This window comes from Anabrus simplex, chromosome 3 (assembly GCF_040414725.1).
Source record: "Anabrus simplex isolate iqAnaSimp1 chromosome 3, ASM4041472v1, whole genome shotgun sequence".
Classification (NCBI taxonomy): domain Eukaryota; kingdom Metazoa; phylum Arthropoda; class Insecta; order Orthoptera; family Tettigoniidae; genus Anabrus; species Anabrus simplex.
In genome coordinates, this window is record NC_090267.1 from 91072107 (window position 1) to 91095944 (window position 23838).

General features: G+C 43.4%; 1 protein-coding gene across 1 annotated transcript in view; it reads left to right on the forward strand.

The window, feature by feature from the left end:
• LOC136866011 (UDP-glucosyltransferase 2) overlaps positions 1–23838 on the forward strand; it is a 98115-nt gene that overhangs the window by 31893 nt on the left and 42384 nt on the right. The window contains exons 4-6 of the mRNA XM_067142622.2: positions 1551–2013; positions 7179–7401; positions 22854–23073. Coding sequence (XP_066998723.2) covers positions 1551–2013; positions 7179–7401; positions 22854–23073 — 906 coding nt within the window. The remainder of the gene's footprint in view (positions 1–1550; positions 2014–7178; positions 7402–22853; positions 23074–23838) is intronic.

The window sequence follows — 23838 nt, forward strand, 5'->3', positions numbered from 1 at the left end:
ATTCTGTTGGCCAACTTCTCTTGATTCATCATAAAAGGTCAGTCTGCTATTCCTCATCGTTGTCGTAATTTTTTCGATGGTTTTATAGAGTTGCTGGTTCGATTTCAACCAGAAAGCATGTACGTCATGTTTCAACTTCCTAAGACCCAAGAGTTTTCGAAGGATTGCAGTTTCTCTTTTCTCTGCCACCCTCTTCAGTGTTTCCCCTGCCGTGTTCTTCGTGCACAACCATTCCAGAATATTTAAAGCTCTTTGGCCACTTTGGAACGAATGTTTTGGTGTCTGGCATTAATTAGAATATCATTGTGCGTACAGTGACCTAAAAACGCAAAGACAAAGTCACCTCCGTACAGGCCATGAAGCCCCTTGGAGGGGTGGAAGGTAAAGGCTTCCACCATTGTTAACCGTGGCACGTGATGGGGGTAGAGTGGTTAGCCTTACACCCGGCCGCCTTTGCCCCCAGGAATTAACCCGGTACTCATTTTTGGTGTAGGCTGAGTGAACCTCAGGGCCATATGCACCTCTCGAAGTGGAAATCTCGTTTCTTAAATTTTACGACTTCCTGACGGGGATTCGAACCCACGACCTTCCGGGCGAACCGAGTACGCCTTTACCGTCTCGGTCAGGCAACCCCTACAGTGACCTAAGACCTGGGGAAATGTTTTGGTGCGGTTCTGACACTTTTTCGCCAGTGCTGGATGTAAAAGCATTTGCGTAGGGTGGAAACGGGAAACCAAGGAAAAGTGTTTTCAGGTACAGTTTAGTAATCTCAGGTGGGTTCTATAGTTTTTCATCCTTCGTATAACAGTTTTCTTGGTCACTTGGCTTTAATTAATTTTAAGTAGTAACTGTTTGTTGTCCGCCTCCGTGGTGTAGTGGTTAGCGTGATTAGCTGCCACCCCCGGAGGTCCGGGTTCGATTCCCGGCTCTGCCACGAAATTTGAAAAGTGGTACGAGGGCTGGAACGGGTCCACTCAGCCTCGGGAGGTCAACTGAGTAGAGGTGGGTTCGATTCCTACCTCAGCCATCCTGGAAGTGGTTTTCCGTGGTTTCCCACTTCTCCTCCAGGCAAATGCCGGGATGGTACCTAACTTAAGGCCACGGCCGCTTCCTTCCCTCTTCCTTGTCTATCCCTTCCAATCTTCCCCATCCCTCGCAAGGCCCCTGTTCAGCATAGCAGGTGAGGCCGCCTAGGCGAGGTACTGGTCATTCTCCCCAGTTGTATCCCCCGACCAAGAATCTGAAGCTCCAGGACACTGCCCTTGAGGCGGTAGAGGTGGTATCCCTCACTGAGTCCGAGGGAAAAACCGAACCTGGAGGGTAAACAGATGATAATAATAATAACTCTTTGTCAACTAAATACCTGACAAGTTACTGAAGGACACACACGCGCCGAGATCAAGGGACCAAATCTTTCAGTTGCGGTGAACGATGGCACGGAATTAATGAGTACGAATCAAACTTTATCCACATAATTAGCAAATTATGTAGGTAGAAACACATGATCTACTTCAGGACATAATGTAACACAAGTATATCTCTTGTTTCAGATCAAGAGATAATAAGTTTGACATGATAATCATGGAGAAGATTATGTTGCAGTCATTCTACGGTCTGGTACACCATCTCGGATCACCACCTGTTGCTGGAATCGTCTCGATGAGTGCAATGTCAACTGCATTCTCCTCCTTTGGAAATCCGTACAACCCTGCCTATCTGCCAACCTTCTTCGCTTCCTATACAGACCATATGAACTTCTGGGAGCGCATGCACAATACATACCTGTATTTGACGAAGGCGTTCCTATGGAAATTCAAAATCTTACCCTTAAATGAAGCTGTGATGAGGAAACATTTTGGACCTGAAGTACCACCAATAAGTGAGTTCGAGTACAACGACACTCTGTTGCTTATAGATAACCACTGGTGTATGAGTTACCCTCGGCCTTTACTCCCTAACGTGGTTGAACTCACCGGACTTCATGTGCAGACTAAACCGAATCCTCTGCCGAAGGTAAGATAAATATACCTTTAAATTTCCCTGCTAACTGCTTGTTTCTGTTGAGTAATCTGTAGTTTTTCAATGTTACAGCCTTAAGTACAAAATTGCAAAGAGTACAAATTGTAGCATATATTTAACTTGGAATGTACAGAAGGAGCTGCATGGTACTATTTCTATCCCAGAAATAGGACGACAGAAGTTAAAGGAACACTCTTATCATCATGCAAAGAATCATAAAACGCGTTATATTATATTTTTGGGGTTTTTAAAAAGGAATAACAAACCAGCCCAAATTATTGATTGAGACAAGTATACCGGATTATCAGCTATTTCTAAGATAGAATGCTACAGGAATGGATAATACTAATACAGCTGATTTGGAGAGATATCAAATGCTTTCATATTAGATGGCGTGATGAAGGGAACTACAATCGTATTCCTTAACACATTAAAAATGAAAAGAAGATCTCACGCCGTTTTTTTTTCAAAAAAAACGAGTTTACTAGATATTTTACTAGCCATTTAGTACCAATATTTACTTGGATAGTGACGTGGCTCTTACGTAGTAATCTTAACGCTTATAATGCATTGGGAGTGCTTCGAACCTTTTTTGGTAGGGGGGGGGGGGGGAGGGCATTTTCAGTAACAGAGGATTGTCGAACGGTAGCGAAGTCGGTAAAATGCGGTTAGGGGCGCGCATCTGTGAGTTTTGCATTAGGGAGATAGTGGATTCGAACCCCACTGTCGGCAGCCTTGAGGATGGTTTTCCATGGTTTCCCATTTTAATACCGGGAAAATGATGGGGCCGTACCTTAATTAAGACCATGACCTCTTCCTTCCCAGTCCTAACCTTTGCCTGTCCCATCGTCGCCATAAGACCTATCTGTGTCGATGTGACGTAAAACAAATTGTAAGGGAAAAAAGGACGAAAAATGTATAACTTCTAACGTGAAATTGGTTCTTGATCATGTTAACTAGATGGGGATGTTATCTCGTAACAGATGGTAGCAGTTGAACAACACGTTCGGTAAACGGGGACTTAATAGTCTGTATTCCCGTAATATTAAAAGAAGCGCTTTGACAGGTCGGGCTGGAGGGAGGAGCATTTCACGGTGTTGACACATTTCCGCATACCTTCCTCCTTCCCTTCACTTCCGGATCACTTGTTCCTTCCTTCAGACCGTTGAGTTCTGCTGAACGTAACTAAGATTTGAGAGGTTTAGCAACTCCAGTCAGCACAAGCCGGCCCGCGGGCTTGTTTCCATAGCAACGGCAATGGATCCGCTCACGTTTCCATGGCGACCATACACCCTACTCCCTTCTCCCCCCCGCCCCTCCCCCAGGCAGGCAGTAAACGGAACTCGCTCAAGGAGCTGTCAGCACGCATCTTTCAATATTACGACTGTTAGGTTTCTCCAGCTGGATCGACCTGTCTCAGTCTTACCCTTGGCTTTGACTATATGAAAGTGAATGAGGTATGAGCAATGCTAGTAATGCTATTCCTTATGCAGCCAATCCCCGCTATGAATGGTGTGAAAATGTTGCTGATAGGGTCGGATGATACATGCATTTCAGTGGGCTTGGCAGACTGATATGTAATAGAAACGTCTGGCTCGGTGAGGAATACAATGGGAAACTACCTCACTCCTCATTTCCCTAGTAGGCCTCTTTAGTGATGCTTAGGCCATATATGACAGCTGATGACGGAGCTTTTGAGGATAAAACCAGCCTTAGGGCTGAGGAGCGAACATACACACACACATACCTATCTAGTACAAACACTCCGGGCTTGAGGTATAAAGCACCTGGGGCTGTATCAGATGCTTACGTTATAATGTGCTTTAGATTTCTATCGCTCTCCTTTGAGGTTAGGGCTTCTCTGATGGCCTTGGCAGCCCTCAGTATACGCCACTGCTGTCGATGTCAGTATGCGGAGGACGACGATCTCAGTGTAGTTTCTATGGTGTTGTTCGACACCGCTTTTTATCTTAACCCTCAAACACACGCGTATGGGGTGGAATCCAGCCCAGGTCATTTTATTTCCTAGTGAAATGTACAAATAACTTTCCTGTGCTCACCCCGCTCTTGTACCTTTCTGGCTGGATCCCTGCAGAGAGAGTCATTCTTACATAATCTATCTTAAAACCTCCAATTAATACAGTAATTCATATTTTACAATACAATGATATGTGGGGTGGAAAGCACCCCCCCGCGTGTGTCTGCGTCCTAAGATCTGGCGCGTGTGCTTGAGGGTTAAATGCTAACATCTCGTAGTTCATTAAATTAGTGTTACAAGGAAAAAACAATGTATTAATGCTGTGATGAATTTCTTGCTGCGATAAACTAAAGAACTCATTTACACCAACGTCCACCTCCCATCTACTTAACTCTGAGGATAGTTCTCTAGGAAGGTCTCTGGAGTCTGTTCACTCGCTTCTGTTTATGGCTTTGTGTTCTGATATTCTCTTTACAGGCATTTAATACTAACATGCTGTAGCCTATTGGAAATGCATAAATTACAAAACAAATGTACCTGTATTATGTTTTTTATTGCGAATATTCCTTCTCATGCAACATGGTTGAATATTCTAGAGTTTATTCTTTACCGATGAATATCGCGTATGTCGTTCTCCTGGCAGTCGCCGTAACGTGTTTGGAAGCACTACACGTCTCCGTTGCAGGTTGCAGTGAGAGGAATGTCGAAGTTCGGTGATGTAGTGAAGGGCAGGAATTATTCTCCTTGCGTGAGGTCAACTTACGCCTCTCCTGATTTTTCACGTTTGGGACAAGAGATTCCAGTTCGTAATGGAACTGTCAACTGGAACGCTGACGTTTCAGAGAGTTCAGCTTCGTGTACGACAACCTGCGCGGGTGCAGGCATCATCTTTATTCCTCGAAAAGTATTGTGCAATTGGAGTGACCAAAGTCTTCCGCTGCCTAAACAGGACCCTCAATGAACTTATCAGCCATGAAATAGAATTAGCTACTTCATATTTCTGACAGTTAACACAATCTTTAAAACCCACTCAGAATCTCCACTGAAGAGTAGGAGAATTCAGACCAACAATGGCAGACAAGGTGAAGACTTTGCCTTCAGTGCGGAGTTCAACTTAACTTCAATCGGTATTTTCCCTTTAAGTCTCGCCAGCCTGTGTGCTTCATCAGTGTCCTCATCTTTACAATTTACCTTCATATGGTTATTTATAATGCCCAACACTTACTCATTAAATCGTTTAAATCTTTTTCTTTCTCGACTATTCCATAGTAACCTGAAGCTATTCAGAAGAATGTGCCGGGAGTTTTACCTATTTACTCTAAGAAGCACCCTCAAAAGTTAGATTATTAAATAAATAAAATGAAAGTGTAATGTTTAACATTACAGTTTAAAATTTTCGAGCTTTAGTTCTAATAGTAAATACTGTACAATTTAGTAACTTTAAAATTATTTTCATGATACTTTAAACTTCGGTAAAATTACACTTAACGTTTACTTTAAATGATATTAAATTTATTTTTAATTTTAGGTAGTGATAATGTGCAGTATGTTATGTTTATGCAGGTGTATAATTACATGGTTTGGCATAACCTTAGCCCCGCTTCACTTGCCCGTGCCATCGACCTATGGCCGCTTGATACTATTGGACAGCAACACTCATTCTTCTCACTCAGCACTCACAGTACATTACTACCACTCGCTTCGCAAGCTCGATTACAACTGAGAAAGTGAGGAGCACCCTAGAAGTGTTCACTGAGATACCACAGCGCACTCTCTGGATCTGAGTCGGATCTCAATCCCGGGAGGGCTGAGTGATGCCATGGTAGGCATATGACTGCATTAGAAGGGTATTCTGCGTGAGTCTGAGGTGAAATTCACTACAGCCTAGTCCGGCTCTATGGCTAAATGTTTAGCATACTGGCCTTTGGCCACAGGGGTCCTGGGTTCGATTCCCGGCAGTGTCGGGAATTTTAACCATCGTTGGTTAATTCCGTTCGCACTGGGGCGTGGTGTATGTCTCGTCTTCATCACCATTTGATCATCATCACGACGCGCGGTTCGCCTACGGGCGTCAAATCAAAAGACCTGCACCTGGCGACTGCCCTAAATGCAGATCTATGGTGACTGGTTGGTCAAATTCTTAAGTCGGCAGTCTCCAAGAAATTCATCACAGCATTAATAAATAGTATTTTCCTTGTAACACTAATTTAACGGAACGACCAAATGTTTGCATTTAAGATAAAAAGCGGTATCGAACAGCACCATAGAGTTCTGCTCAAATTCTAAACGGTTAGCGTGCTGGCCTTTGCTATTCGTTAACTAATTTAGCTAGTGTGTCTGATTTTTCGTTACCAGTAAACCCAGTGTGACCTGTAATCCAAGATGTACAGATGTGAGAACCGTCCCGAGTTATTGCTCTGATAAAGACAGCTATTGGATTTAAGTCATATTTATCGTTTACTGAGTTCAGTATATCTTGCGAATCACTGAAGATTCGTGCACTTTTGTTGTTAGTTTTGCACCATTGCAACGCACACTTTAAGTTACGTTTTAACTGAGTCGACACTGCAAAAGTTGGCTTCCTTCTTAATACAAGAATGTGGAAGCAATGCCAGGTTGCCAACACCCCCCCCCCCCCCGAGTTATGCACTTCTGGGACTCTTTTAGTGGCCTCTTATGGCAGACAGGGAATACTGTAGGTGTCATTCTACCATTCCCACCCACAGCGGGGTACTACCTCTCTGTGCAGCCATTTGTAACTCCTGTCAGTATCATCAGACAAAATCTCACAAACCCTAGAAATCATTCCTGATGTTCTGTTGTGTAGAAAGTACAACATTTGAATAACTTCCAGGATCAACCTTTTCCGAGTGTCACGAAATTTGAATATTGGAACTAGTTGCATGATATAAGTAACAATGTCAATGGTTCGACTTTGAACAACTATCATACTGAATATCCAATCGCTTTGACGCTAGAAACAATTCTGTCATAGCAGGTCTGCGTGCACAGGAATATCAGTTAACAGTTTTTTGGTAGTTTTTATAGGCTAACTTCATTAGTTCAGTTGCGTAGCAAGGGAAAATCTATAACCCTGAATTCACATTAAATACAAAAGTATTAAAGTTTACAGGCTCAATTTGTGCGTACTATATTTTTAAAACCGTCATGACTTTTACAGGACATACAAACTTTCTTGGATGGCGCTAAACACGGTGTAATCTACTTCAGTTTGGGTTCGAACATGAGAAGCGACCATCTACCTCCGGAGAAAGTAAAGGAAATCCTTGAAGCATTTTCTGAGATCCCACAGCGCATTCTCTGGAAGTGGGAGTCGGACTCGCTCCCTGGTAAACCGAGTAACGTCATGGTGAAGAAGTGGTTACCTCAGCAAGATATATTAGGTGAGAATGACTTCAGATATATTTTAACTTAATGTGTACTCCAGAAATGAGATGAGCTTCTAAAAACTAACAGCTTGGAGGGGCTTATGAAGTAGACCAAGCTAAGCCCTGTATTTCGATATTCTTGTCATCTACATCACCTAAGCTTCCAAGACCAATTGTTGTTCAATTCCTGCCCTTGATAGTAGACATGAAGTGCCTTTCACCCTTAAAATGTCTGACGTGTGCAACCCGACACGTTCATTTAAGAAAAGTCGAAATAATCTCGTTTACTTTCTTTGTGCCAATAACTAGACAGTCGTCAGCCTCCGTAGCGTAACGGCTACTGCTATTAGCTGCCGTCCACGGACGCCCGGTTACGATTCCCGGTACTGCCAAATATATAAGAATGGCAGGAGTGCTGGTACAGTTCTCTCAATTTCCTCGTTAATGACCGGCAACTCAAACGTTAGGTAGTACAACCCCGGGACAGTAACCAGATCTATGATTGCCTACAGTCGTCTCTGCTGTGACCAATAGCAGATGGCTCTTGACCAATAACATGCTTAGTTCGTCCGAGACAGACCACGTGGAGTACTTCAAAAGGGTGCCGGTTTTGAAGCCGGCTTGCTTGTCAGGTCTCCAGTGTTGCACAGCTGCACGCAGTTCTGTTCAGTCTCACTGCTCGCTCTCAGAGGCAGAGTATTTAAAGGGAGAGTTGACAACGCTGTGTCTCGAGTTAGGGAAAACCTGGCATCCCGCAGTCATGGAATGTAAACACAGCCGGCCAGCTAGGCTTAAAATGCGTGTCGGTCGTTAACGAGGAATTGCAAGAGCTACTTGCGGTTAAAATGGTATATGCAGCTCACTTCCACTGGTAATGTGCCTGAACAGAGCTGCACTACCCTTGGAGGAAAACACGAGTTTACGTTCACTAGAACGTCTATGGCCATCCCCGCGGTGTGGGGATAGCGTGCCTACCTCTTACACGGAGGTCCCAGGTTTTATTCCCGTCAGGGTCAGGGATTTTTACCTGGATCTGACGGTTAGTTCGAGGTCCACCCAGCCTACGTAATTACAGTTGAGGAGCTATCTGGCGGTGGCGTAGCGGCCCCGGTCTAGAAAGCCAAAAATAACGGCTGAGAAGCCGTCGCTTGGTAAGCCAAGACCCTCCGAGGCTGTTGCGCCTAGTGTTTTGTTTTAGAACCGAACGAGTTGGCCGTGCTGTTGGGGGCGCGCAGCTGTGAGCGTGCATTTTTCTGGAGATAATGGGGTAGAACCACACTGTCGGCAGCCCTGAAGATGGTTTTCTCGTTGTTTCCAATTTTCACACTAGGCAAATGCTAGGGCGTACCTTAACTAATACCACGGCCACGTCCTTCACACTCGTAGTCCATTCCTAAACCATCGTCGTCATAAGACCTACATCTGTCGGTGCGACGTAAAGCAAATTGCAAACATTTGGTTTTGAGATGTCCATGTGCACCTCTATTCAATAGTTAACATTGCTAAGAAATACTCATTTTCCATCTTTTCTTCCTAGAACATCACCCTGAATCATGAAAAGAGACTAGTTCGTATTTCCTGTTGAACGAGACTTCCGGTGATAAGGACGGATCATGTAAAGTGTAAAAGTGAAAGAATTTCTAGTTATAATCTAACACGTCCGAGTTGCTCAAATGAAGATAGCTCTTGACGGAGAATGATTAAAGCCCAACAACAAGATAATGGAAGTAGTGCCAGACTCGGTTAGGAGTACTGTATGTCAATTCGCAAATCGTCTCTTCTCACTTTTGGCGAGCTGAGTAGCTCAGACGGTGAGGCGCTGGGCTTCTGACTCCAACTTGGCAGGTTCGATTCTGGCTCAGTAGCGTCTCCGTAAACCGTAGTTAGTGGGACGTAAAGCAAATATAATTGTTATTCTTCTCCTCATTTTTGTTCTAATCTACTCCAACTTCAGCACCTATCTTCTTCTTCCTACTAGTTTCCCCTCTTCCATTCTTCTTTCATCAAGAAGGTATCCAATCATCTGTGAGTACTAATTTACACCTCATTTCCTCGTGCAGCTAGTGGATATCCAATAATGTAAAAGTACCCTCCCCCCCCCCCCCCTCTTCTTTTCAGGTCCAGCCAGAATCTGCCAGGAATTCACTTTACAGACTGAGTGAATTGGCCATGCAGGTTGGATCATTTAGCTGTAAAGTTTCGTTCGGAAGATGGTGGGTTCGAACTGCGCCGTCGTCTGCCTTGAAGAAGGTTTTCCCTGATTTTTTCTATTTTCAAATCAGGCTGCGAATTAATCTAATTAAGGCCAAGACTGCTATCTTCCCATTCCTATTTCTTTCTCATCCTTGCGTCGTCAAAATCCTCCTATGTGTTAGTGCGACATTGAACTACTAGCAAAAATAAAATAACCCTAGAGAGCAGTGATTTCTAACTTATGCTCCACGGCCTCGTGGGAATGGCGAAAGGGGTCCGCGAAGAATGATTATTTCGAAAGTATACTCTCGTTCTAGGGAATACACTGAATACAATGGAAATTGCAACACCCAGAAGGAGTGGTGCTACATTGCTGCAATTGAATATGCAGGACGAGTGTTCGGTTGTGATTCGATGATTATACTTTCAGGTCCCCCTGACTGCAAGTTTGGACAACAATCAAAACAGGATGTGCCCACCACGAGCTGCAATTCATTGATGAATTCATCGAGGCATAGAGTCAATGAGGCCTTGGATCGCTTCCTGAGGAATTGTGGCCCATGCTCGCTGCACTGCACGGGTCAGTTGTTCCAGAGTTGTGGGGGGCTGAGGACGGTTGGCCAGTTGTCGACCCATCATGTCCCACCCATGCTCAATAGGACTGAGGTCCGGGGATTTGGTGGGCCATTCTAAGGTTGTGATGTCGTGGAGAGCTTCTCTGGTGATGCGTGCAGTGTGAACCCGGGCATTGACCTGCTGAAACATTCCATTAGCAAATGTTCGCCATCATAGGACAACCACTGGATTGAGTACCCTATCAACGTACTGTCGTGCAGTCATAGTGCCCTCAACAAGCAATAATTGTGATTTCACATTAAAGCCAATAGCTCCCCAGACCATAATGCTTGGAGTTGGCACTGTGTGCCTCTCGACAATAAGATCTGGGCGGCTCCTCTCCCCGATACGTCGGCGCACACGATTCCGGCGATGACTGCGGGCAAGACAGAAGCGCGATTCATCACTAAAGATGACGCTATGACATTCGTTGACCCACGTCGATCTTTCTCGAGACCAGGCCAGCCTTACATGTCGCTGTTGTAGGGGCAATGGAACACCTTCTGCAGGGACACGGGCTCGTAAGCCAGCTGCACGCAGGCGATTACCAACTGTTTGTTGTGTAACGTGGGGTGCCACAGCTGCTCGAATTTGCGCTGCTGTTGCATGGGGTTCCATTCGGGCCATCCGAATGATGCGGCGATCCTCTCTCACAGTTGTCTGTTGCGCTGGGCCTGTGCCAGGTCTACGAGTGTGGGTACCTTCATTTGACCACTGCTGCCATACACGTTGTACCGTAGATGCCTGTCGGCCAACACGTGCAGCGACAGTCCTTAGCGATAATCCAGCCTCACACAGCCCAATTATCCGAGCCCTCTCAAACGGCGACAGTTGTTGATAGCGTGCTCTTCTCTGTCGTCGAGGCATGTTTGACGGTGAACACTTCACTGCACAGACTGCAAGTCAACTACGCTACACCAGAGTCCGTATACTGGAGTTGATTCCTCCGCGACCAATCACGTGAGGAGACATGTAGCAACAATCCAATCGGTCTGAAACTTTGATAGTTTACATACCTACATGGCATCGTTCCGTATCTTGAAAATCAACACAAACGACCAATGCCTTCATGGTGTTGAAATTTCCATTTTCTTAAGTGTATCATGAATGTGTAAGTACCGTTAGCTGTCCATAGGCACTGTTAGGTAAATTTATTCTCTATAGTAGTCTTTGTCTTGTAGGTTGGCAGCTGTATAAAATGTGTACATTATTAAAAATACAAGATGTCGGAAAGCTTAGTTCACGTTAATTTCATAATCCTCGCAGCCCGGATGAACTTGCTTCAAACTCCTGCAGTCCACCGTCCTATGTAAGGTAATTAACGCAACCATTGGATTACAATCACTTAAGTATAAAATTTCATGATTCTGATCGAATTCAAACGAATATTAGATGCTTGACCAAGTTAACCTAGCACAAACTTCGCCCAAAGTCACAACTTATCAAGGAACTTGCAGCTAGGTTATGGTACAACTAACGCTACCTTTCGCCCAAAGTCATAACTTCTTACAAGGTCCACAACCGTCCACTGCTACAACTACCCTGGCTAGTACCATCTATTAACAAATTTACGAACCTTTATAAAATCTTGTAATTAGTTCCTACTTACTGTTCCGTTCATCCAGAAAGTTACGTGTTACCTCGGAATAATTATTATCCACTACACTGTGGTAACTTATCGAAATGTTACTCATTTTATAGCACCACGATATTCTATAAATATGGTAGACTCCAACAAACGAACATTAACCAAAAGGAGAGCAACCTTGAAGGCTTGTGTAACTCGCATTCAACACTTCGTTGAGTCGGAAATAAATTCTGCCGATATTAACCTCATTCAGGTTAAATTAAACAGATTGCTCTCCACCAACGAAGAATTCAAGCAAATTCAAAGCCAACTAGAGTCGTATGATGAAGAAAATGATGTATCTAACACGATCTACCGAGAAGAATTCGAAGACACAATCGACTTGCTGGAGGCTAAATTAAGGAAGGCCACCAATCTACAAAACGTGTCGGGTAATGTTGAAGTGCTCACCCAGTCATCACATGACATGCCTAGAAATATCAAATTACCGAAAATAAATCTCCCTACCTTTAGTGGGACTCTAATTACCTGGCTGCACTTCAAAGACACGTTTGAAGGCCTGGTGGTCAACAATAATAACCTATTAAACATAGAGAAATTCCACTATTTGCTCTCCTCTCTGAAAGGCGAAGCCAAGGACAGCATAAGAAATATCAGCATTTCTGACTCCAACTTTCAAGTAGCCTACAACATTCTGGTCAATCGTTATCATTCACCCAAATTAATTGCAGCTGAACACATTAGGCAAATTACGGATACTTCACATAAAATAGGTTCAACGGAGAGTGAAATACGCAAACTGATCAATATATTCAATGGCAGTATAGATGCTCTTAATGTCCCAAACGCCCAACCAAGTATCCTAGATTTACTTCCTAATGAACTCCTACTCTCTCGACTAGACAAAAAACTAAGGTTAGAAGTTTAAAAGGAGCATTCTCATTCCGATGCAGTTAAATTTGAGGAGCTCATTAGTTTCTTGGAGAGACGCTGTCAGACACTACAACTCTGCTCTTCTACCCAACCACCTGCAGTCAGTCTTAACAATTACCCCAAATCAGCGCCACGCTTGATAACACAACAACAATCATACATTTCGACAGCAGAGAGATGTTACATCCTCTCAGAAGAGCACAGGCTGTATAAATGTCCTGATTTCCTCAATTTGAGTTCTGGTGAAAGTTTCAAATTGATCAAAGGTAGCAAGCACTGCAGTAACTACCTTAGTCCATCACACACTTGGAAGGCATGTAGATCCAGTACTACATGTAAGGTATGCAAGAAATACCACCACATGTTGCTATACCAAAACGATCAGAATGAGGAAAAAACTAACATAAACAACACTATGGCACAAAACCCACAGGATAACGACACACTCCAATCGTCGCATCACTCTCTCAGAAGTACTTCAAACACTCAGGTTCTTCTAAGCACAGTCACGGTTAAAATCAAGGACTCGATCGGATGATATCATCGCATGCGAGGCATATTAGATAGCGGTTCCCAAAGCAACTTCATATCCGAGCAGGCGGTACAACAACTTAAACTTAAGAAGAAGAATACGACGACCGTTATATCCCTAAAGGCATTCGGTGAACTGACATCCGAAGATGATTCATCGGTAAACGTAGAAGTGCACTCGACAGTCAGTGACTTTCATTTCAATATGGAATGTATAGTATATCTAGGATAACTGGCAATATCCCTGCATCAAACATCGACCTCAAGGAATGGAATATCCCAAAGGATGTCATCCTTGCTGATCCAGATTTCCACCTTCCTCAGAGTACTCACTTACTAATCGGGGCTCAGTTCTTTTTGCATCTCCTGAAGGAGGGGAGGAAATTTCGCGCAGGATATCCCACACTGCAGAACACTAAGTTAGGATGGATTCTAAGCGGGGAGTATCCACAGCAAATGAATGAAGGAGAAGACAATGGGCAAAGATCTAATTCATTCTTTATTAGGTCTGACCTCAGTCTTGAGAATCAAATACAACGATTCTGATCCATAGAGGAAAGAAGTCATGAAATTCGTTCACCAGAACATGCGGAATGTGAGAAAAATTTCATCGACACCACCTTAAGGGACGAGAGTGGAATATGTGTAGTAGAATTACCCCTGAAAAAGGAAATAAACCTAGGAAGCTCAAAGGAGTTTGCAAGACAACGTTTTCATTTCCTGGAGAGAAAATTGCAAGTGAAGAGCAAACTTCGTCAAGATTATGTCGAGTTTATGAGGGAATATGAAGCACTTGGACACATGGTCGAACTTCAACCAAATTCCACACTAAGACGAACAGAATATTACATTCCTCATCACGCGGTTCACAACCATTCAAGCAGTACTACCAAGACAAGGGTGGTTTTTGATGCCTCTACAAGAACCGACAATGGCGTGGCACTAAATGACATTTTAATGGTAGGACCAACAGTACAAGACGACTTATGCTCATTGGTCATGAGGTTTCGTATGCATAGAATAGCCTTTACAGCTGACATAGAGAAAATGTACCGACAAGTAAGAGTGCACCCAAAACATCAACCCCTGCAATGCATATTATGGCGAGAAAGTCCTCAGGACGAACTAAAATCCTACGCCCTTACTACCGTCACGTATGGCACATCATCAGCAGCTTACATAGCTACAAGATACCTGGTAAAGCTGGCTACGGATGAAGCAACCAGATTCCCTCGAGCGGCTTCAGTTCTTCGCCATGATTTTTATGTGGATGATTGCATCTCAGGGACAGATACTTTGGATGAAGCTCTAAGGTTGCGAATCGAACTTCAAGACCTTCTTCAGCTTGGAGGATTTCCGTTGAGAAAGTGGTGCACAAATAGCCCAGAACTCCTTGAATAAATCCCAGAGAAATTACGAGAATATAATCATTCATTGACTGACAGTGAGAGCAGCGTAGTAAAAACGTTGGGTTTAACTTGGCACCCTTCAACGGAGCAATTTCAAATCAACTGTAGCCTGAAGCCACATCAATCGATCTCAAGGGAATCCAAGTGCTCAAAACGTATGGTGCTGTCCATAATATCATCCATATTCGACCCACTAGGGCTGATAACTCCCGTAGTTGTTCTCTTCAAAGTCTTCATGCAATGCCTGTGGCAAGAAGGTTCAGGATGGGATGATCAACTGCTCGGGAATTTGCTCGATACCTGGATTGACCTTTATCAACAAATACCACTACTTAAGACTGGTCCTCAGTGAAGGGATAGTGAAGAATATCGATATACATGGCTTCTGCGATGCTTCACGGACTGCTTACGGGGCTGCCGTGTACATAAGATCTGTTAACCACAAAGCCGAGGTTCTCACGAGACTTCTTTGTGCAAAATCAAGGGTTGCACCTCTAAAACAGATTTTTTTCCCCGTCTCGAATTATGTGGTGCCTTAATTTTGGCTCGTCTTGTCAAGAAAACGCTTGAAACTCTACGCACTACCCCCGATGGTGTACTACTTTGGACTGATTCAGCAATCGTATTAGCTTGATTACGCGCATGTCCTTCAAAAATGGAAAACATTCGTGGCAAACAGGGTGGCAGAAATTCAAGACACTGTACCAGCCTCCCATTGGCGTCATGTTGGATCACTGGACAATCCTGCGGATTTTGCATCACGAGGAGTACAGCCACGGCTTCTTCAAGATAGTGCACTATGGTGGGAAGGCCCCAGCTGGCTGCGTCTAGACCCTGCATCATGGCCAGCACAATCAGAATGCGACACCTCGAATATCCCTGACCAAAGAATTATAACATCACTTATTGTCATAAAACACGATGATACATTCCTGAATAGATTATCATCCTTAAACAGATTATTCAGAACAGTTGGTCAGTGTCTCAGATTCTCTTCCAATCGCAAGAAAACTCGCAGTGAGCGCGATACATCACCACTGAAACTACAAGAGGTAAATAATGACTTCAGGGTCTGTATCAGAATCGTACAATCGATCTGTTATCAAAGAGAAATACTCTGCCTAAAGCAAGGTAAAGCTGTTGATGCAAATAGTACACTGAAGAGTCTGAACCCAATTCTGGACCAAAATGGTTTTCTTCGAGTCGGAGGAAGACTACAAAACGCACCAATTCCATACGAAGCCAAGCATCAACTTATATTTCCTCCTGAACATCACCTCACCAAACTTCTCTGCCTGAGTGAACATGTAAGATTACTACACGCAGGACCTCAATTACTCATTTCATCGCTGCGACAGAGATATTGGATACCGAGGATTCGCCAAATCGTTAAGAAATGCATTCATTCGTGCTACACATGCTTCAGACTGAGAAAATCAGCAGCTCAACAGAAAATGGCAAACCTGCCAAGATATAGGGTTACTCCTACTAGAGCCTTTATGAATGTTGGAGTAGACTACACTGGCCCATTCCTAATACGGATAGGAACACGACGAAGTAGGACAACAGGAAAGGCTTATGATGGAATATTCACATGTCTTTCGATCAGAGCTGTGCACATCGAAATCATCTCTGATCTTACAACAAGTGCATTCATGGCAGCACTACGTCGTTTCACCACACGTCGAGGCTGTCCTGCCAATATCTACAGCGACAATGGCATCAATTTCATTGGTGCATCGAGGGAATTAAAGGAACTTCAGAAGTTCTTACAAGATCCGAAGCAAGAGAAAGAAATTGTGAAGATCGCAGAAGGAATAGGTATTACCTGGCACTTCATCCCTCCATCTGCACCTCATTTTGGAGGTGCTTGGGAATCCATGGTAAAAGCATTTAAATTTCATCTTCGAAGAACGATGGGATCAACAATACTCACCTTTGAAGAATTAACTACCCTATCTTCACAGATCGAAGCTTGCCTGAACATTCGTCCTCTATCCAGATTTAGCGATGATCCGACAGATTCATCCTATCTCACTCAATCACACTTCCTTATCGGTGAGCAACTCACGGCACTTCCCGACCGCGATCTCAAACCTTGTCCCATCAATAGTCTCTCTAAATGGAGACATATACAAAAAAATGACTCAAGACTTCTGGAATATGTGGTATAAGGATTACCTCAACACACTTCAGCAACGTTACAAATGGACACAAGAGCATCCTAACTTACGTCCTGGTGATGTTGTGTTCATCAAGGATGACAACCTGCCGCCTCTTCAATGGAGAAGAGGATTGGTGGAAGGGGTCCATCTCGGAGACGACGGTCTCGCCAGAGTAGCTACCGTCAACACCACTTCTGGTGCCATGATGCGTCCTATCAACAAGTTGTGTGTATTGCCAGAAACGAACTGGGAATGATCATTACACTACAGTTTGCTTGAACATTATCATTGTATTGTTATAAAAATCGTGTTTGCCCTATTTTTGACTGGTGCATTTTTGTGTGCATATGTTCCATTTTATTATTTTTCTGCAAAAGGCACCTGCACCTTTTGGTGGGGTGGTATGTTAGGTAAATTTATTCTCTATAGTAGTCTTTGTCTTGTAGGTTGGCAGCTGTATAAAATGTGTACATTATTAAAAATACAAGATGTCGGAAACTTTGTTCACGTTAATTTCAGGTACAGAAGGGTGGCATCCCGAATCCCTTACCAAGGACCCTCTCTTTCCTCTTGGCAATAAGAGAAAGTGATATTGGATGTCTGTTTTCAGGTATCTGGTGTCATTGTACGGATGTTTCAAGCTGTGAGTTTCTTCAGCCTGTCGGGACTAATTCAGTATATTATTGTATATTTATTTAATCCGCTTACCCTTCAGGGTGGGGTTTTCCTTCGGACTCTGCGAGGGATCCCTCCTCTACCGCCTCAAGGACAGTGTTGGAGTGTGGGACTTTTGGTATGGGTTACTACTGGGGAGGAGGAGCAGTACCTCGGCCAGGTGGTCTCGCCTGCTGTGCTGAACGAGGGCCTTGTGGGGGATGGGAAGATTGGAAGCGACAGAGAAGGAAGAGGGAAGGTAGCGGCCACGGCCTTAAGTTAAATACCATCCCGGCATTTGCCTGGAGGAGAAGTGGAGAAACCACGTATAACCACTTCCGAGGTGGCTGTGGTGGGAATCGATACCTCTGTATTCATTTGACATCCCGAGGCTGAATGGACCCCGTTCCAGTCCTCGTAACACTTTGTACATTTCGTGGGAGAGCCGGGAATCGAACCCGGACCTCTGATGCTGGCAGCTAATCACACTAACCACTATACCACAGAGGCGGACTCAGTATAACAAAAATGTAGAAAATACCTGAAAAGGAAACGTTAATTGTCGGATTATGCCTGAAAAAGTTTGAATTGTCCCACAGATGGTGACTTGCGCCCGCTCTCAGAGAAGAGATGGCGTGGGAGGACATCAGTAGACGAATAAGTTAGACTGGTGTCTTTAAAAGTAGGAAAGATCACAATATGAAGATAAAGTTGGAATTCAAGAAGACAAATTGGGGCAAATATTTGTTCATAGGAAGGGGAGTTAGGGATTGGAATAACTTACCAAGGGAAATGTTCAATAATTTTCCAATTTCTTTGCGATCATTTAAGAAAAGGCTAGGAAAACAACAGATAAGGAATCTGCCACCTGGGCGACTGCCCTAAATGCAGGTCAGTAGTGACTGATTGATTGATTGATTGATTGATTGATTGATTGATTGATTGATTGATCGATTGATTGATTGATCGATCGATCGATTGATTGATTGATTGATTGATTGATTGATTGATTGATTGATTGATTGATTGATTGATTGATTGATTGATTGATTGATTGATTGATTGATTGATTGATTGATTGATTGATTGATTGCAGTAGCGCTAGACCTGTAGCGTAGATCTTTCCAAACAGAATAAACATGACGTAGGCTGCCAGAGCTCATTTGGTAAGAGCATCCGACGCGGATCGGGAGGTTGTGGGTTCGGACACCGATGGTGTTCGGGTAGCCATTAGCATGTCTTCGGCATATACTAGCCTATATGAGTACTTTTTTTAACAAGTTGCTTTACATCGTACCGACAGAGGTAGGTTTTATGGCGACGATGGTGTAGGAAAGGGCTGGGAGTGGGAAGGAACCGGCCAGGGCTTTATTTAAGGTACAGCCCCCGCACTTGCCTAGTGTGACAGTGGTAAACAACGGGAAACCATCTTCACCGACAGTGGGGTACGAACACATTATCATCCAAGTGCAAGCTGACAGCTGCGCGCCCCTAACCGCATGGCCAACCCGCTCTGTATAGGCTACTACTGTATATTTGTTTAATTATTTAATATCCAGAAACAATACATATACCCTACCTTACCATAGGTATATTAGGGTTATACACTGACTGAGCAAATATTATGGGATAGCGGAGCACTGAAGCCCAGGTGTGTTATCTGAGTACCACACGCCCCCTGTGCCAGCGGCAGTTGTATGGGAGACCTTGTGAGCAGTGGCTGTACATGTGACAGGTGTAACATGGGACGTCGTAGTGATCTGACACCGTTCGAACGGGGTATGGTTGTCGGTGCCCGACGAATGGGAAGTGCGATTTCGGAAGTGGTGCGGGAATTCGGCTTCACACGATCAACCGTGTCCAGGGTGTATCGTGAATGGTTGAATGCGGGTGTCACCGTCCATAACAGACGAACGACCGGCCGTCCAGCCACCCTCGATGACCTTGACCGGCGACATCTGAGACGGATTATCAATAGTGACAGACGGGCAACCGTGTAACAAATCACGGCTCAATTCAACACAGGCCGTGCTAGACACGTCTCCCAGTGGACAATCCGTAGGAACATGGGTTCTATGGGGTATGGGAGCCGGCGCCGCACACGGGTGCCACTGTTAACCCAACGTCATCGGGCACAACGACTCGCATTTGTCACCAGTCACCAGGGATGGACACTGGAACAATGGCGTAACGTGATATGGTCGGACCAATCACGATTTCAACTGCACCATGCCGAAGGGAGGCACCGTGTATGGTGCAGGCCACATGAAGCAATGGATCCCGCCTGCCTCGAAGGTGTGGTCCAGGGCGCTGGTGTGTCTGTTATGGTCTGGGGTGCATTTTCCTGGTATGGAATGGGCCCCCTAGTTTTTCTGGAAGAAACTTTGAATGGTACGCGGTATGTTGAGCTGCTCGGAGACCATCTCCACCCATTTTTGGCCTTCCAGCGCCAAGACGGTTCTGCGGTGTTTCAAGATGATAAGGCGCCACCACATCGCTCCCACGTCGCCCGGGAATGGTTCCAAGAACAAGTAGCGGAGGTCCAACGACTGCCATGGCCACCCAGGAGCCCCGATATGAACCCTATCGAGCATATCTGGGATATGCTGGAACGCAGGCTCCGTGCCATAGATCCTGCGATTTGGTGTCAGCTGCGTTCAGAGGACTACCATGGACTTGTCGACACACTTCCACGACGTCTCGCTGCAGTTCGCAGGACCAAAGGAGGCCCCACACGCTATTAGGTGACTATCCCATGATATTTGCTAAGTCAGTGTAGTTTAAAATCACAACAAGGGGATGTTCTTATTAACTTACTATTAAGTACTGAATATGAGGCGCTCAGAATACAAGTGGTGTATCCAAACATTATTGCTTTTTAGAACAGAGGCGTATTAAACGCTCCAGTATGGGGCTTTTTTCAGAGGACTAGTGAATGAAGTCCATAGTTGAGCTGTGTGTCTCCAGGTGAGATGACCACTGAAGCATTTGGTTATTATTTCAGAATACAAGTGAAACAAGTCTACACTCCATGTTTTGTTGCTATAACACCAGTTAATCATTACTATGGACAGAAAATAGTGTTCGGAAGAACAAAAGTTAAGTTTTAAATCTGAAGTTATTAATCAGAAATGAAATTATTTCCTGCCTGTCAGAGTCATTACACTAGAAACAAAAATTCTGGAAAAAAAATTAACCGAGATTTGTCTATCTGCAAAGTGGACAATATGTACGTCAGGAATGTAAAGAAGAATAGGGAGCTCCAGTGAAAGAGAAACTCTATTACAATGTTTTCGCGACCAAATTTGATCTCCGTTAACATAAAGATTTCAGTGAAACAGCATCAAGCTGAACTGGTGTGCCCGAAGCAGGAAAGAGAAGTGTTCTTAATAAGAACTGTTCAGGCTAGGAAGAATTTAAAATTAGACGCAACTAATATTGAATTTTCACGACCACACTGGTGTCCGGCAGGCCATTTTTGTTCTGTACTTAACATCTCTTCAACACGTACTTCATGTACGTAACACGACCTAATACGTTGAAAGTCTGTTTCGATAGACGCAACTATTTCTTTAGATGAATGTTATGCTTGCTCAAAAAATACGTAGATGCTGAAGACAGTGGTCGATTGTTCTATGTATGAGTATATAAAGAATTGTGATCAGTACAAAAACTGGGTATGGAAACATTGGATTGATGTAGTTTTAAACTGAATTTTGTCAATTAAAGACTTTAAATAAAAATGTAATATTGTGTAATGAATGTTCTTTAATAATTTTCAGTAGCCAACTGAAGCAAGTACATAATTTCTATTTCAAAAATTACTATAATTTCAAATATTTATTCTGTGCACTGAAACTAACATGGAACAAAAGTTCTATTTTCTCTTTGCAAATAGACCAAATTAGATTTGTAAAATATATGCTGAGTTTTTTATTCCCATATATCTTTTACACCCAATGTCACGAAAACAGTTTATCTGGACTCACACCACTTGCATTCTGAACGCCCCATATTTAGCGATCAAATTCTGATATGATGAAAGTCTATTCCGAGTCCAATGCGGTCATGAAAATAAACTACTCATTGACACTGCGACTTTCTTCTAAGACCCCACCTTCGTTTTAACCAACAAACTGTAAGATATATGTTAACTTCGACCGCCAGGAGCATATATACGAAATTTTATTTAAATTGGGACACGCATTTTCCTGTGCTGGGGTAACAAACAGACAGACCGACACAAAATTTCGTGATTGGACCCATTTGTGTCAACGGATACTTATAAAGGGTTATTTATTGTCATAATAACCAACAAAGTAACTGGCTCTTGAATTTTATTTTCATTATGTTTATTTAAATTCATTCTACATTCACAACTGAACTGGTGACACTGGCCTACAAAATAGGCATCAGCTGTAAAAAATACATAAGAATGAAAATAAAACTATAAAAATATCAGTAGACTAACGTTAATATCCGCCTCAGTGGTGTGGTGGTTAGTACGGTTACCTGCCACACCCGGAAATCCGGGTTCGATTCCGGGCTCTGCCATGAAATTTTAAAAATTATACGAGGGTTGGAACGGCGTCCACTCAGCAACGGGAGATCAATTGAGTAGAGGGGATTCGATTCCCACCTCAGCCATCCTTGAAGTGTATTTCCGTATTTTCTCTCTTCTCCTTCAGACAAATGCCAGGATGCTACCTAACTTAAGGCCACAGCCGCTTCCTTTCCTCTTCCTTGTCTATTCCTTTCGATCTTCCCATCTCCCACAAGGCCTCTGTTCAACATAGCAGGTGAGACCACCTGGGCGAGGTACTGGTCCTCCTCGCCAGCTGCAGCTGTATCAGCCCGACTCAAAGTTTCACGTTCCAGAACACTGTCCTAGAAGTGGTAGAGGTGGGATCCTTCGCTGAGTCCGAGAGAAAAGACAACCCTGGAGGGTAAACGGATTAAGAAAGAGAATGAAGAAAATTAACGTTCGTAAAATCTGTAGCAAATTGCACAATAATTTTGTTGGGTTCACACACAACCTCTGTAAATTTGAACACAGACCTACGCACAGTGTCATGATTGTTGAGTAAGCAATACACCATCGCAGACTGGTAAGTACATACAGATACAAGATCTCCTCCGTTATAGAGAGTAGCAGTGCTACCCAAACATTCACAGTGGGTACTCTAGCTGCTCTTCACTCCAGACAAGTAGATTATACATGTTCTCCAGATGTTTAGACTCCTTTAAGAGGATTGCGGTGACTGTGAAACGTAGTAAATCACACACATAATAGCTTTGGACACAACACAGTTATATGATGAATATTTTCCCTTGTAACCACTCCATGGAAGATTTATTTGTTTATATTACTTTTTACAGCTCATCCAAACATCCGTGCATTTATCATGCAAGGAGGAATACAGAGCCTTCAGGAAGCAGCGTATTATAACATCCCAGTCATCGCCATCCCGTTTTTTAGTGACCAGATGAATAACGCAGCCAAGATAGATGGTTCTAAAATAGGCATCAGAATGCTGCTACGAGATCTCAACAAACGTAGTCTTTTGGATGCTTTAGATCAGCTTGTTAATGGAACCAGGTAAGAAACATAGAATATCTAAATCAGAATCATCATCATAATCATCATCTCCCGTTATCCAGATGCCGCTGGCTCTTGGAAAACATGGCATGTTCCATCATCCATATCAGCTGCTTGCAGTCGAGTTTTAGCCTTCTGCATCAGTAGTAGCTCTATACGCCACTTTTATACATAGAGTAACAGGCCTATGCTTTGTACATTCTTTCTTTAGTCATTGTCATTATCAGGGTGATTCTGAAGGTCCAAAACGGGACATTTTTTTCTCAGAACATTTGGTAGTGTGGTGTCATGTAAACAACTTCTTGTACTTATTTATTTAGTTGCTCGGTTAATATTGCATTTCCAATTTTTAAAAAAACTACTAAAAGTTACATGTAGTTACGAAGCAGGATATGTGATTAACCCAACGAAGATCATCTATATATATATATATAAAATAAGAGTTTTGTCTGTACATTGCTCAGAATTTAAAAAAAGGATGTTATTTCTGTATCAGTCATGTCCACAGTAACACGGAAATACACTTTTTGATGTTCCGTATTTCCTGTCTGTCTGTCTGTCTGTCTGTCTGTATGTACACGCATCACGAGAAAACAGCTGAAGATAATTTAATAAAAATAGGTATGCAAAGTCGGGGAATAAGTCGCTACAATCTAGGCTATAAATAATTGTATTCACGCTGAGGAAAATAGTAGTTAAGGGGTAGGCCTAAAATTTAATTCTCAAATATTTATGTTATTAGTGGTCCTATCTTAATGAAAATCT